The sequence below is a fragment of the Halictus rubicundus genome, chromosome 7, assembly GCF_050948215.1.
Source record: "Halictus rubicundus isolate RS-2024b chromosome 7, iyHalRubi1_principal, whole genome shotgun sequence".
Lineage (NCBI taxonomy): Eukaryota > Metazoa > Arthropoda > Insecta > Hymenoptera > Halictidae > Halictus > Halictus rubicundus.
In genome coordinates, this window is record NC_135155.1 from 1,246,766 (window position 1) to 1,261,722 (window position 14,957).

General features: G+C 39.7%; 1 protein-coding gene across 12 annotated transcripts in view; it reads right to left on the minus strand.

Moving 5' to 3' along the window:
* LOC143355912 (protein kibra-like) overlaps positions 1 to 14,957 on the minus strand; it is a 247,416-nt gene that overhangs the window by 134,375 nt on the left and 98,084 nt on the right. For 10 of the 12 annotated variants that reach the window (XM_076791107.1, XM_076791104.1, XM_076791106.1 and 7 more), the window contains one exon: positions 7,830 to 7,939. The exons of 1 other annotated variant lie outside the window; for it this stretch is intronic. In XM_076791107.1, the coding sequence (XP_076647222.1) occupies positions 7,830 to 7,939 (110 nt within the window). Of the gene's footprint in view, positions 1 to 7,829; positions 7,940 to 14,957 lie in introns of those variants that run through there. One more of the 12 variants, XM_076791117.1, reaches the window with a different exon arrangement.

The window sequence follows — 14,957 nt, forward strand, 5'->3', positions numbered from 1 at the left end:
CACAACAGATGATTCGTCGTTTACGTGTAATATAAATAATCCTAGTGAATCTAGTATCGAGTTATTCGAAGTACCATTTGATAGAGTTATTTCAACTCACAAATATTGCTTCCATGCTACCTGTAGGGACACAAAGAACATCATCATCGTACTGAAGCAAGAAAAATATATATTCAAAAGAAAATCGTTTCTGTCCCAACCATTTAATAAAAAATCATTTCTATCGTCCACTCGTTATGAATTTCCATATTTACTCGAATTCAAGTTTACAATGAAGGTTACAATTAACAATATTTCAACTATTAATGACAAAGTTGGTGATTTTACTTTGTCCGAAGAAACACTCAGAGTATTCACAGGCTTAACCTGGGAGTGGCCTCCTTCTGCGAGGTCGTAATGACCCAGAAGGAGGCCGCCGAGCGGGCCCGGGAGAGGGACCCGGGCTCCGCGAGGAGGATTTGGGCGCGGGGACGACCCCCGCGCCGACGTGTGCCCCCCACGAGGGGGGCGGCGAGGGCGGGGAGTGCGCGGGGGTCACCCCCGCGGCAACCGGTGCCCCCGGGAGCGGGGGCGGAGTGGGGTCGGCGCGCGGAGCCTCCCCGCGCCCTGTTGTGCCCCCACCATTTGGGGGCCCGGGGTGCGAGCTGACCCCCCCCCGTGATAGGCCGACGCCCGCCGGGTTAGTTTCCCGGCGGGGGGGGGGGGGGCGGTCCGTCCCTCCCCAATAGGGGGGGGGGCGATCCGTGGGGGGTTTGGGGTAAGGAAGGGTCGGGGCGTGCCGGATCGCGCCTCCGACGGCCCTTCCTTCCGGTGGCGGCGTCTTCTTGCCTCGGCCGGGGCTGGTTCCTTCGGGACAGCGGCTCCGAGCGGGGCCCGAAGACTCCGGGAGCTGTGGGTGGACCGAGTTGCGGCTCGGGAAGCTCAATCCGAAGGCTCCAGGGATGGGGACACCGGGCGGGCCCCTCCGCCCGAGGTCTTGTAGCGTAGGTAGTGGGGGAGGTTAACCCCTCCCCCGGGGTATGATGATGGCTGGGAGGTGTTCTGTTGAGTACTCGCGTGATCCAGGCACCTCCCCTTTAGCTTAGGTGGGTGTGGGTTTTTTAGTGGGTAGCCTCTTGGGATTTTTACCCAGGGGTAGTCCCACATAACACCGACTCCCCCCAGGGAGTCGGGGTATGCGTAAAGTCATTTTCCCCACGAAAAAAGGCTTAACCTGGGAAAATCTGATTGAACTTCGCGAGATGATGACTTCAATGAAAAATTCTAAACAGCATAATGTTACCCAAGCCCTCGTTATGTTTTTATTCAAATTGCGTACTGGAAATTCTAATGAGCTCATAGCTGTAACGCTTGTCATTCAGTCATGAATTGTTGTTTAAAGGATATTCTTCCCCTCCATTTTGGTGTTAGGGCGTTTTCCCGCGAGCATATAATTGAGAATGAAACTTATAATGTCACTAAAAAATTTGTATAACATTGACAATCAATTGGCACTAATTTTCGATGGAACATATATTCGCCATCAAAAGAGTTCGAATAATGCATACCAGCGAAAATCATATTCAGGTACAAAAAAGTACCTTTATGTAAACCTTTTTCCTTTTGCACGACAAATGGATATATCATTAAAACGTTCGGACCTTTTTACGTCAACCAGAATGATGCTGAAATCATGCGGATCGTTCTTCGAGATCCCAATGGCGTGAAAACTCTCATGGAACGGGGAGACCTTTGTATTGTAGATCGCGGTTTTCGTGATATTAGATCACACTTAGAAGAGCCTGGGTTTCATGTTTTCATACCTGCATTAAAAGGCAATCGTTCTCAACTAACTATTGAGGAGTCTAATTCATCTCGTAAGGTTACCAAAGTTCGCTACGTCGTCGAGGATATACATATGGCATATTAAGGAAAAAATTCCGGCTTTTATATCACCAACTTGACAACAAACTTCTTCCTACAGTCAAATCATATTTCAGGATTGCATGCTTTCCAAATAATAAGTTCGGCTAAAGACTAAATTCTGATGTCACACTTTTCGATGACATAACTGACAGGATATTGAGTGAAGATAAAGTAATAAATAGTTTAACACAACAAGTGGAAGCGCAGCACTGGAATCGCAGAAAAACACCATTTAAAACCGTATCTCCCACCGATATTCTTGATTTTCCAGAAATGACAGAAGACCATTTCCAGATACTTTTCACGGGATCATACCAATTATCTCGAGCTGTTTCATATTTGGCCGAAATAATGGATGAACACGATAATAACATTAACGTTCGTTATTTAATAGAAAATAATAATACTGTAAAATTCGAAGTAAAATCTTGACATATCAGCCGCTAAACGTAAAAATGCTATATAGATTATGTACCAAACTCAACTGGTCATTCGGGTATAAAACGGTATTGTTGTGAATGTGCCAATGGTAACCAAACACCAATCCACCTATTCTTAATAATACTTCATGTATATATTTTCTATTACAGAAATAATCAATCCCATAATTAACAGGTCACGCGAAGGGAGACAGGCCACATCAATCCACCTACAATTATTAAAGATAAGTATTCCAAATGATACTTCAGGTGTCCGTTTTGTATCACAAAACTAATCAATCTTAATTACAGGTTACGCAAAAGAAGACATTTCATCATAATAACTGTCCAACATAAAAGACTTGATATACAAGTCGATGTACTTGTGGCGGACCCCTTGGAGAAGGGTTTACCGGACCCAGGTAGGAGCGTCGTTTGCGGGCTGGGACCTTGGACGCACTTGGTCGCCAGGCCCAAGCTCTTCCCGAGCGCACACTTAGTCGCCGGAAGTCTGTTCCTACCTGGGGTGCACATTTGGCGACCAGGTTCGGGGTTTTTCCTTGGCGTGCACATTTGGCCGCCAACCCTTGACTTTCGCCAGGACACGGATGTTCGATGCAAGGACACGAACTTTCTCCAAGGGGCACGTACAGGAAGCGACATCCCCACTCCAGAAGTTTCCTTGTTCGAAGGAAATTCCTGGAGGATATAAGCGCGGATTCTGACGGATGACAAGGTCGGTCAGTCAGTCAGTTCAAGTCAGTCAGTCGTTGTGAGTAGTCGTCATTCGCCGTCAGTTGTTCATAGTAGTTTATCCGTAGTTCTTGTTTCATTGTTATTTCATTTCTTGTTCCTTGTTACGTCGTTGAGTTTTGTTGTTTATTTAATAAATGGTTATTGTTATATTGGGTGAATCCTTTATTTAACACCCAAACCACAACACATACCAAATACTTATTCCATGTAAAAAAATATTAAATAGAGCAGTAATACAGCCCGTAAATGTTTAGAGGCCGAATGTACTCCAAAAATATTTTTCGGAAAAATGATTTAAAAATAGTTTAAACATAGTTAAAAAATGTTTTTACAATGGTGTTACAACAATCATATGGTTAGGAATCGAAAAAAATCTAACTAACGGAAAACGGATGTGTTACCTGGGCGGGATTCTTTTTGAACGATGTTTTTCTGAGCGTGGGAATGATTAATATTACTTAATATATTTTTACGATAATTATAACTTAGCTTTTCACCAAACTACTTTCACGTTTTTTCATTTTTTTTTTACCTATGACGCACCAAACTCAGGAATTTGAAAGAAATTGAATATAATACATAGGGCAATAACTCATTGCTAAATTAAATCTGTTCTAGTGTCTCTTCGATTTCTATCTGAAATCTGCATTTTTTCGATTTTTACAACTAGAGTTTGCAACGGGAAAATCTGAAAACTATTCGAAATATACGTGGCTTGGTATCCGAAATTTATCAGATTTTTTTTTAGAATTTTAAATTATCATCAAATGGGGAAAATGGGCCCAAAACTTGATTTTCTATTTTCCTCTATAACTATCCTTAAACTTGGCAGTAAGGTTTCGTTTTTGGTAGGCTATCGAATGGTTCAAACTAGATTAAAATAGGACCAGGGGCGAATTTGACCCCCAAAACCGGCTATAATCTTTACATTTATTCAGTTTGTGTACATGAAAATTATTAATATCAAATTTATTTATAACATTGCAACAATTTTTATTAATAAAATTAATATTTAAATGCATTGGATGTATAGATGCATTTTTTTTTCTTGTCTACAAGAAAGTATTGAGGGACGTATGCCTTAAAACTACTAGTTTAGAAGTTATTGAAGCAAAAAATTTTGGACAAACATCGAGAATTCCTGGAGAACACTTGATTCATGTTTTGAGTAATGTAGAAAAACATAGAAAAAGTGTTTGGAGTGTGAGGAAGGTTCCTTTAAACATTTGTTATAAGTATTCTTTAATAATAGCAAAATTACAATACTTCAGAAAAGTATATGGCCTGAAGAACCTTTAAATTGCAATAACTTCTAAACTAATAGTTTTAAGGCATAAGACCCTTAATACTTTCTTGTAAAGAAGAAAACAATGCATCGGTTAGTGTATTTAAAAATATGGAGTACTAGAATGGCTCTTACTTTCAATTTTGTTCATGCCCCCCCCCCCCCCCCCAAGATTGTTCTAATTAATGAAAAAAATCTGTGCAAAATTTGAGCACCCGCGGATAACGGGAAAACATGCCCCCGGGCCCTTAAACATTAAAATAATTAATTAAATGATCATAAATTCGTTCATGTTTATTTAACAGTTAATTTTGAAGACTTTTCGAAACACAGTTCCTTTTATAAGACCTTCTTAGACTCATAATAAAAACTTATAAGGTTTACAAGACTTGTAAGACCACATACAAGAGTTGTAATAAAAAAAATATATGCAATTTTCTGCAAAATAATATGTAATTAAAAAAAAGGTAAGTTCCGCAAGATAAAAAAAGGACATTTTTCGTTAGTCTTTGTTGATAAAAGATAATGAAAATAGACTTCAGTATTCAAATTTTAAAAAAAAAGTTTGGTTTTGGTCTGACATTATGTCGTAATACGACATAAAAAACGCAGTCTGTCCAGATTTACAAGTTTTGTTGAACATAATTTTCGCTACAGTCAGTAATTTGGAAGGTATACGAAAAAGACGACTTTATGACTATTTAATTAATTATTTTAATGTTTAAGGACTGAGGGACACGTTTTACACATTTTTTTTATACTAGTGGGAACAATTCGGGGAGGGGGGCATAAACAATATTTTGAAAAAATTTTCGTCAAGTGTATATAAGAGCCACCGTAATGGGGTACGATAGTAAAAAATTTGTGTATTTGCAGTTTTTAGCTGCACTAGTGCCTAAAAATGCATAAAACCAATATCAGGACATGCTCCATTCCATACCATTTAACCTCGGATTATGACATTTTTTTCTATCATTAAGCGTGTTAATATTGTTGCAATGTTATAAATAAATTTGATATAGATCATTTTCATGTACAGTCCGCGACAATACTATAAGACATCACTTAAAACGAAATAATTATGTGTTATATGAAAGAACTTCATCGTCTTCCATACAGACTGTTATTAGTTACTTCTGGAGACGTCGTTTAACGCAGTGTTTTCGTTAGTATTTCTAAGAATTTGAAAGTAACACCAACTTACCTTTTATTAACTGCGACAAAACTATAAGACAGGTAATGTTTTTGTAAAACACTTTTTAAAACACGTTATTAATATTTTGTGTTGCCACCTTTCTTTTTTAGGACATGTAACATTCTTTTTGGAATAGATTTATACAAGTTTTTAATCGTTTTTTGCTTAATTTTTTTCCATACCATTTCAACGCAGTTTTTCAATTGTTCTACAGTACTACACTAGTTTCCTTTAGAATACACCTCCCTGGCTAGTATTCCCCAAAGGTTTTCAATGATATTTAAGTCGGGAGATCTCGCTGGCCATGATAAAACGTCTATTTCCTTATTTTTAAAGAAGGCCTGTACTATCTTTGCTGAATGCACAGCTGCATTGTCTTGTTGGAAAATGTATTTTTGGTTGGCTATGGACTGAGCATGTTTTGACAAGTGCTTATCAATAACATCTATGTATTTCCTGCTGTTTATTTTTATGGAAATAAATTCAATTTCAGTTCTTCCATGTTATCCTATAGCCATCCAAATCATTATTCCTTCTCCACCCATTTGTCGCCCTTGCAGTGTCAATTCCTCTTTTCTTAAATCGTGAAAATAATAATTTAGATTATCAGGGCCATCTAAAGTAAACCGTTTCTCGTCAGAAAAAATTACTTTCCTCCATTTCTTACGCCAATGCATGCGTTGTTCTGCAAACTCTAATCTGGCTTCTTCATGGCGGTTAGTTAGCGGCGGCCTTTTCAAAATATTACTCCTTTTTAAATTATTTGAAGCCTTTATTATTCGTTGTACTGTCCTGACACTTGTTTTTATACCAGTTTCTGTCGCAATTTGTCGTGCCGTTGATGTAGAGTTCCATGGATGTCGTAAAATATTCCGTCTGTCTTATGCAGTTGTCAACTTTGGACAGCCTCCTGGATTCTTTTTATCATAGTTTTCACTATTTTTTAAATAATTATAAACTACACTACGGCATCTTTCAAGAATTTCAGAAATTTTTGCCACTGAATGATTTTCATTTCGCAAATCATTGATAATTTTAATCTCTGTTTCATTTAACTTTTTTCCTCGTGGCCTTTTGTATAAACACAAATATTGCAAGTTGGTTAATATTTTTCAGGTTTTCTTTAATTATTTACTTCAATTACTGACACATTAGAAGAATATTTCATTGATGATCTTTTTGCTTTCACTGTTTGCGAGCAACTGTCTTATAGATTTGTCGCGGCTAACAAGAGGTCAAGCTTGTGTAGCTTTCAAGTTCATAGAAATTTTAACGAAAACAGTGCGTGGAACGACGTCCGCAGAAGTAAATAATAACACTCTGCATGAAAGACAATGAAATTCTTTCATATAATACATATTTATTTCGTTTTAAGTGATGTCTTATAGTATTGTCGCGGACTGTACACAAAATGAAAATAAATGTAAAGTATGTATTACAAAAATTGTTAACAGGTATGGAAAGAGGGTGCCCGAAGGTTTTTTTTTATATTTTATATATTCTTTTTTACACAGTTTAGTAGACGCAATAATACCATGTATTATTACAAATAGCCGGATAAAAATAGGGTTGCATTAGACATAACTTACTCTATTTGTCTGTAAAGTTTCATAATTTTTTGAATTTACGGGTTTGATAACTTCCCTTGTCAATACAGTTTTAAATGTTAATGATATAGCTACTGCCCGGCATTGGGTGCCATCCAACGTTAGGAGAGTTCCCCCTATATTATGCTATAGGTGCACATCTTGCAATACTACCATATGAACATTCTTAGATTTATTATAATATTAATAATTAACATTATTATAACTCTTGAGTCATAGAAAGCTTTGTGATTATGTGAACATATCAAAATTTACTCTACAAACCATTAAAAAAAAAATTAAGTTGAACGTTTGATCATTGAAGTTCCCCCTATACTTTTCTGCAGTAACAATAATAGAATATTTTAGGAAAGCAATATTCGTTTATGTTCATAATAATTCCTAATAATAATGTTTTAATATCTTGATGAAAACGGTCAGTATGACACTCTTACGTTTTCAGTTAAAAAGAATACACTAACAGGTGTATAGTAATGTATTATTTCACAAAACACAAAAAAAAAGACAAAAAATAATATATGTTTCTTGAAATAAACCTTTCGTAATTCACGTTCGTTAATTACGTTAAGTCTACTACACATTTCTGTGCAGTATAAATGCATAAAATCCGTAGCCTGGCTATAGCTTATAATAACATGTAAAAAAGGAAAAATAATACGCACGATTAACATGATTAATGTAGTATGCACCCACATGCTTGTCATATGCTTCCTCCCATCCAAGTGGAAGCTCATTTCCGATGCAGTCTGCAAACGTCTGAGGTTTCGTAAATCTGTAAATTAAGAAGTAATCGCTCTAAAATACTTGTTTGCGTTTGCTAATCAATTTGTGAATTTGGGAAGTACATACAATCAGTCCAAATACACCTTTTAAGACGGAGCAACCTTTCCACAAGTGAACCAAATTACGTGTGTTTTTCTTCCGGAACTTACAATTAAAAGAATTAGTTTACTGCATGACATGTACAAGAAACTTGAAGAAAATTGTGATAAGCAAGGATTGCAAGGTACAAATGTAATGGTAAATATGTTTTTCATGTCTTTCTCAAAACTTACAAGACGTATTTGTACAAAGAAAACAGTAATAAATAAGTAAGTTTGGTCTGATGAATTTTATTCTATCTTCAAAAACAAGCGATTTATTCAGGTGACCTGTTTTAAATGTCCCATCCTGTATATATTGATATGTTGTAGACGTTTGAACCAATTTACAAAAATTTATTGCATTCGGAATGGTGTAGGGAGTCTTTTTCGATTCATTGGATTTTGATTGGTTAGCACGGTCGAGTTGCACTTTACGGATACAGCGGTAGTATAAAGGTCGTCGCCCTTTTATTACATACACATGTATGTACATACATGTATAACAGTAAAACACCTGAACGACATCAGATCAGCATCGTCGTATTCACAACTATCAAAAAGAGGAAACAGGAAACGGTGGAGTGTCGATGCTGTGCTGTTGTCGTTAAGTGGATGCACTTCCATTAAAATACACGTATGTATACAGAGTGAACCACGAATCGTCACCAGTAGAGATTACTCTGTTATTAGCAGTCCTCCAGCGCCGGAAGATATGCGAAAGAGAATTGTAGATACAGCTCAGCTATCAGTGCAGAAGTCATAGAAAGAGTGCTAAACACTCTTTTAGGGTCGAAACAAACAAGATGCCTCCGGCGTTTTGCCGCTAGATTCAAGAACAGAGTATAGGATTTCGGCCGACAGAATTCCTATACCCTGTTCCTGAATCTAGCGGCCATACGCCTTCGGCATCTTGCACATCTTGTTTGTTTCGACTCTTATTCGCCGTCTACGCGAGTGCATTGCAGCTGACGGACACCATTTCGAACATCGCTTAGATTAAGGTAAAACTTACCGAATTCGTCTAGAAATCTTCTAACAGATAGAAGTAAAAAAAATTATAGGTGTATTTGCAAAAAATTGAAGGTGTCCTTGAAAAATCATGAAAAAAGTAGTTGAAAAAAATTGCTATAATCACGTGAAAGCTCTCTTCAAACTATGCTATATCTGATAAAAACATTTTTGGTCGGACTGCTTGGACACTGTTTGGAAACAAAAAGTTTATTCTTGGCAAAGATAGTAAACAGTGATTGTGACTATTGTACTTATCTGACGTAAAACATACAAATTATAATATACATGTTGTCTCACTAACTCTGTTACAAGACGATATCTCTGGTATTTTTTATGTTACGCGAAATGTGAAAAGGACAAACAATTTGGTTCGAGGAACATATATTATTGTGGGAAATAGTTTTTGATCAAGGCCATTTTTCCCTAGATTTCAATCGATGTCTTATGTATATAATTACATATTTTTATTACTATGATGCGATAGTCGAGGACGAAACGAAACCAAAGCCCTACAATGTTATGACCTTCGCGTGATCTTGAAAAATAAAAATTTACAAATTTTTGGCACTTGATGAGAATAATGAAATAGCTGCATCAGAGAGATTAGCGAAGAATTCATTATAATAAATAAAAAACATTTGCTAATTCGATTAAGAAAATTTGTGGCATTACGGCAGTATTATAATCAATTCTTCTTCGCAAATGTCTCTGTTGCACCTATTTCATGATTCACGTCAAGAGTAAAAAATTTATTAATTTTTGCTACTCAACATCATAGGATGATCCTGACGTAGGTCAGCGACGGGCACGGATGCCTGCCGCAGGCAAAACACTTCTCCCACCAACGTCTCTGTCGTGCAGTGTGCACCTTCGCTGCGCAGCGGTGCCTCATACCTTCGTCTTTCCCCTCGCACGTCCCGCCGTAGACGGGACTTATGCCATAAACCGCGCACATGGTCGACTACGGCGGGATGTACGAGGGGAGAGACGAAAGCTCGAGGCGCCGCAGCGCGGCGAAGAGGCGAACTGCACGAAAGAGACGTTGGTGGGGGAAGCAGGCAGCTCAGGGGCGGTCCCCCCTCCCCCCGATAGGGGAGGGGGACCGTGGGGGGTTTTTGGGGAAAGGAAGGGTCGGGGCGTGCCGGATCGCGCCTCCGACGGCCCTTCCTTCCGGTGGCGGCGTCTTCTTGCCTCGGCCGGGGCTGGTTCCTTCGGGATACCGGCCCCGAGCGGGGCACGAAGACTCCGGGAGCTGTGGGTGGACCGAGCTGGGGCTCGGGAAGCCCAATCCGAAGGCTCCAGGGATGGGGACACCGGGCGGGTCCCTCCGCCCGGGGTCTTATAGAGTAGGCAGGGGGGAGGCTAACCCCCTCCCCCGGGGTGGCATGTATTAGCTGGGAGGTGTCCTGTTGAGTACTCGCGTGATCCAGGCACCTCCCCTGTAGCTTAGGTGGGCGTGAGGTTTTAGTGGGTAGTCTCCGGGGGCTCCGCCCCCCGGAGAGAATCCCACATAACCCCGGCTTCCCCCAGGGAGCCGGGGTATGTATAAAACATTTCCTCACGATAAAAAAAAAAAAAAAAAAAAAAAAGGCAGCTCAGGGGCTCCTACCATGCTCATCGCTGACCTAGACTGTTGTTAGAACGTATAACAAGTAATTACTATACAATTAATCTATTTTGGTTATTCCATAGAGATATACAAGATGAGTCACGTAATAACTACACCTCAAATAACTTTTCAATTATGCGAGTAATGAAAAATTTAATACAAAAGTTTCATGGTTCTGGGGGGGGGGGGGGCAAAAAACGGCGCTCAGTTTTTCTTGTGTGAGCAGTTGTTTCGACATTTTCAAGGTCAACTTGGAACCTTTAAATGGAATCATGTACTTTACGGATGGGCATGTTTGTCTCAATTTGGACCAGACGGTCCCCACCATAGCGTCCACTTTTAATTAGCGCCCAATTTTATAAAGGCTACAGTCCGATATGACCATTTGCTGTTCGGAATGTTATGATAATTATTCGTAATAGGGACGACCTCATCGATTTTAATGACCTTGAAATGTATTGTTGGGAGCATAATTGTGAACAACTTTTTCCTTTACTTATTACTGCCGGACGACCTTCGTTCGTCAGACATTTGCAAAAAACTGTTGCTACTGTACAGAGTCTGTTTTCTAACTACAACACGACATGCTTCTCGTATACTTTATACATGTTATTCTGTCCTCTGTCATCATGAATCACATAAGTGTAATGTGGAAAGTGATGTTCATACACAAACTATAGAACGCATTTGGAGAGACTAGAGCTAATATTCTCCAGTACGGGTCCAGGAAACAACATTACGTCGGATATCTAGTAGAATTTTTGTTTGGTCATCGTTATGATTTTGATGACCGAATGACTGCATCTTTTGACATAATGGTTGAAGTATTTCTAATTTAGTAATGTTAACACGAACTAATGTACGTATTTAGAAAAGCGTATTCTATGACCGAAATTGCTCTTTAGGGCGGGTAAGGGGCTAGGCTTCTCCCCATGCACCTGCTCCCCAAGGACCTAACCCAGACCTAACCAAGATTCCTGTCAAATAGCTATAGAAATCGAACCCTCCATGATCTTTAGAAACTCCAAGAAAAATTAAAATATGTAACGTAACTACGATTTGTATAGTTATTTTGAAAAAATTTTGGTTAGTTCTGGATTAAGTTTTTGAGGAGCTGGGAGCTGAGGATATATGGCCTTTACAATGGTGACTCTGGTCTATTGTGGAGCTTGTCATCTGTATTCGAGTTGGTCATATACCTAAAATCTTCTCACTTCACCTCCTCATGGTGGTTCCTGGGAACTCACATAATTATGAGCTGCAAACGGAGTGAAGGGTGCTCTGAGGAACTATCACCAGTGATGTGTAAGGCAATGCCGGCAGAATTTTCGGATCCTGGTAAGGCTTTCTTTGCCGGTGAGTCTCACATGGATAGGTGAAAACCAAGCTCAGGATTGTGCTTATGTTGACAACTCCAACAAAATAAAAAATAAAACTACGGTAGACAAAACGAAAGGAAAAAGAACAAACGTGGAGGGGAGTTCGGCAACCACGGTACCAGCGCGGAGCGGAGTGGTAGCGCGGGCCCCGTCATGTTGTCATCTGACGTCCGTCTTCAACTGGAGGTGGGCCATCAGGCCTCCACTGTGGTAACTGGTGGAGAAGAGGAGCTCAGGAGACGGCGAGAACGGAACCAGTGCAGAGGTAGGAACCCTGGTCAAGTTCTTCAAAGATCTGGCGGGAGCTTGATCGGGACTGAATCGGGTCGAAATCGAAGCGCTCAAGTATGAGAAAACGGATCTCTACGACGCAGTTGGTAAACTCTCGGCTAAAGTTAGTTCCCTTAAGGCGGAGCTAGAAAAACAAGAGATTCGGACAGCACCGTCGAAGCTGTCATCCAAGAAGGTGGTGAAGACAGTGGACGATAGTGCTGGGCCCGCAAGCGCCGGTGAAGATCCCGGAGGGGAAGCTAATCGGAGCTTTCAACCTAAACTGGTTCATTAATCGATTGTTTAGCTTAATCGACTCTGAGCTGGCGACGTTCAAAGAAAAGGTGTAGAGCGCAGTGATGCTGTCGCCTAAGAAGAAGAGAGACGCGCCTCGCGAGTCCAAGGCTGCATCAGTAGAAGCAAAGGAGGGGCCACCCGTCCGAACCCTTACTTTGGTAGAAAAAGCCAAAGGTGGGGTCACCCCTTAGGGTAGACCCACAAGTTTCGGCGACCTCCGTCTCCACTGTCGCGTGATTGGAGGCCTTGTGGCGAAGGGCGAAGCGGAAGGGGGCGGAAGCGCCCTTCCGCAAGGCGCGAAGGCCAAGACAGCGAAGAAGCCGGGCGCAGGTATGAAGCGCACACCCCGTGTCGCAGTGGTGACGGTCACGATACCGGCGCACGGTGATCTGTAACGCGAAAAGTGACATTTTGGTATAACTTCTGAACTATCAAAAATATCGAAGTGAAATTTGGGATGTAGAATATTAACAAGTAATCTTTTTAATGGTGTATAATGTAGTATACTTTTTGTTTATTGAATATCTTTTTTTTTACTATTTTTTAAATATATTGACAAAAACAACTTTTAGAAAATTTATTTGCAATGAAACACATTCAGCTTAGTCAATATATTGTTCTTCTAATTTTTTGGCAAATCGTTCTTTGAATAAAATTTGTTTCTTGATTTTCCAGGGATTGCAGAGCGAATTTAGGATAAATGACTGCATGTCGTCCTTCTTAAGAATGTACAGTCTGTGGTGCCTGCTTAAAGCACAAATTTAAAAAATTTGCAGCGTAGCATAAAAATTTGAAGTGTTTAGAGTCTAAAGTGTTTTTTAGTCGTCAAAGAGTCTCGATGAAGAATGTGAGAACCTATGCGCACAGCCGCACGGACGGCTTTAAACAATATTAACTTGTGATGTAGGATCAGATAGGAAATAATTCTTGTATGATTATATAGAAGAAAATATTCTGAAAATACCCCATTTTGTAAAATTCTATGATCTCTTATGATTCAGAAGATATTCCTTGCGAAGTCTTAAGAATTTTGAAAATTTTCTTCATTGCACTTAGTATAACATTTTTAATACATTATGAATAGTAATTTCTAATTGACTATGGTAATTTATAGCTTAAAGATAAACCTTTCATTACAAAAGAATTGGAAGTAAAATATTGAAAAGGATCATCAGGGCATCTTAAAGAAGGAAAGCAATTTTTTCCATGAAAAAGACTACCTTCAAAACTTCCAACTTTAACTGTTAGAAAGCAATAAACATTCAACAGAAATCAATATGAGACAGTTGATTTTTTGGCAAAATGTCACTAAATTTTACGTTTTAGACCATCATGCGGCGGGATCGAAAACTACGTATTCGAAGGTAATGTCTCGGGTCAAGAATGATTCTAAGCTCGAAGACCTCGGTCTCTTCGGGATTCAAGTCGGAAGCACAAGAATGGAAGGTCTCCTTTTGAAGATCAAGATACCTGATTTATCCATGTTTTAAAAAGTATCATACTTTACTAGTTTATTAGATACATTCTAAACAAAGCTTGATATTAAATATGTCGAATTTACCCTCGCACACACATTCACTGGTGCGATTGCCGGCACGGTCGAAAGCATCGTTGGGGTTTTCCGGGAGGTTGCATCCGGGGTATTGCGCGGAGCAGCAGCGGAACACAGGATTAGAAAGAATTCGGAGAGACTTATCATATCGATAGACTCGTGGACATCGGAGCTTTCTACGATATCGGGCTCGAGACTAAATCAGTCTGAAAAAGATGTACTGAGGAAGGAGAATGAGGAAGAAGAGTGATCGTCGCTTGTTCCGATGCGTTCTTGATCAGACCGCTCGATTCGGACACTCTCTTGCAATCGGGATGGCGTGGTAAACGTCATGTCGTACGGATAAACCTTTAGTTCTTTTAAACTGTATTAGGTACTGCTATGACGGTTCGGTGTGGGTTATTTCTTGTGTAAATACCGTTCGCTCCAGCAGTAACAGTAACTTATGGTCTACAATATTATTTGCATCATAGATACAAGGTGTTACAGAAATATCGGATGGTCTTGAAAGGGGTGGTTCCTGAGGTCACTTGAAGTGATATTATTATATTATTTGCAAAAATGTACGCTTCAGCTGGGAGACGAACTGCAAAGCTCTCTTCCACTGAACTTCACTTTAGATTACCACAATTTTTAACCTTTTTTTTATATAACCTTGTAGATTGTGACTTGATTGAAGGTTAGGAATTTACTGATTCAAAGGTTATACGTTTTTAAAGTTGAAAAATTACAAGCGTTTTTGACAGCTAAGGGAGCCGCCATGTTGATATGTACTCAGCGCCGCGCGTCGTTTAATGAGCGGAGCCGCT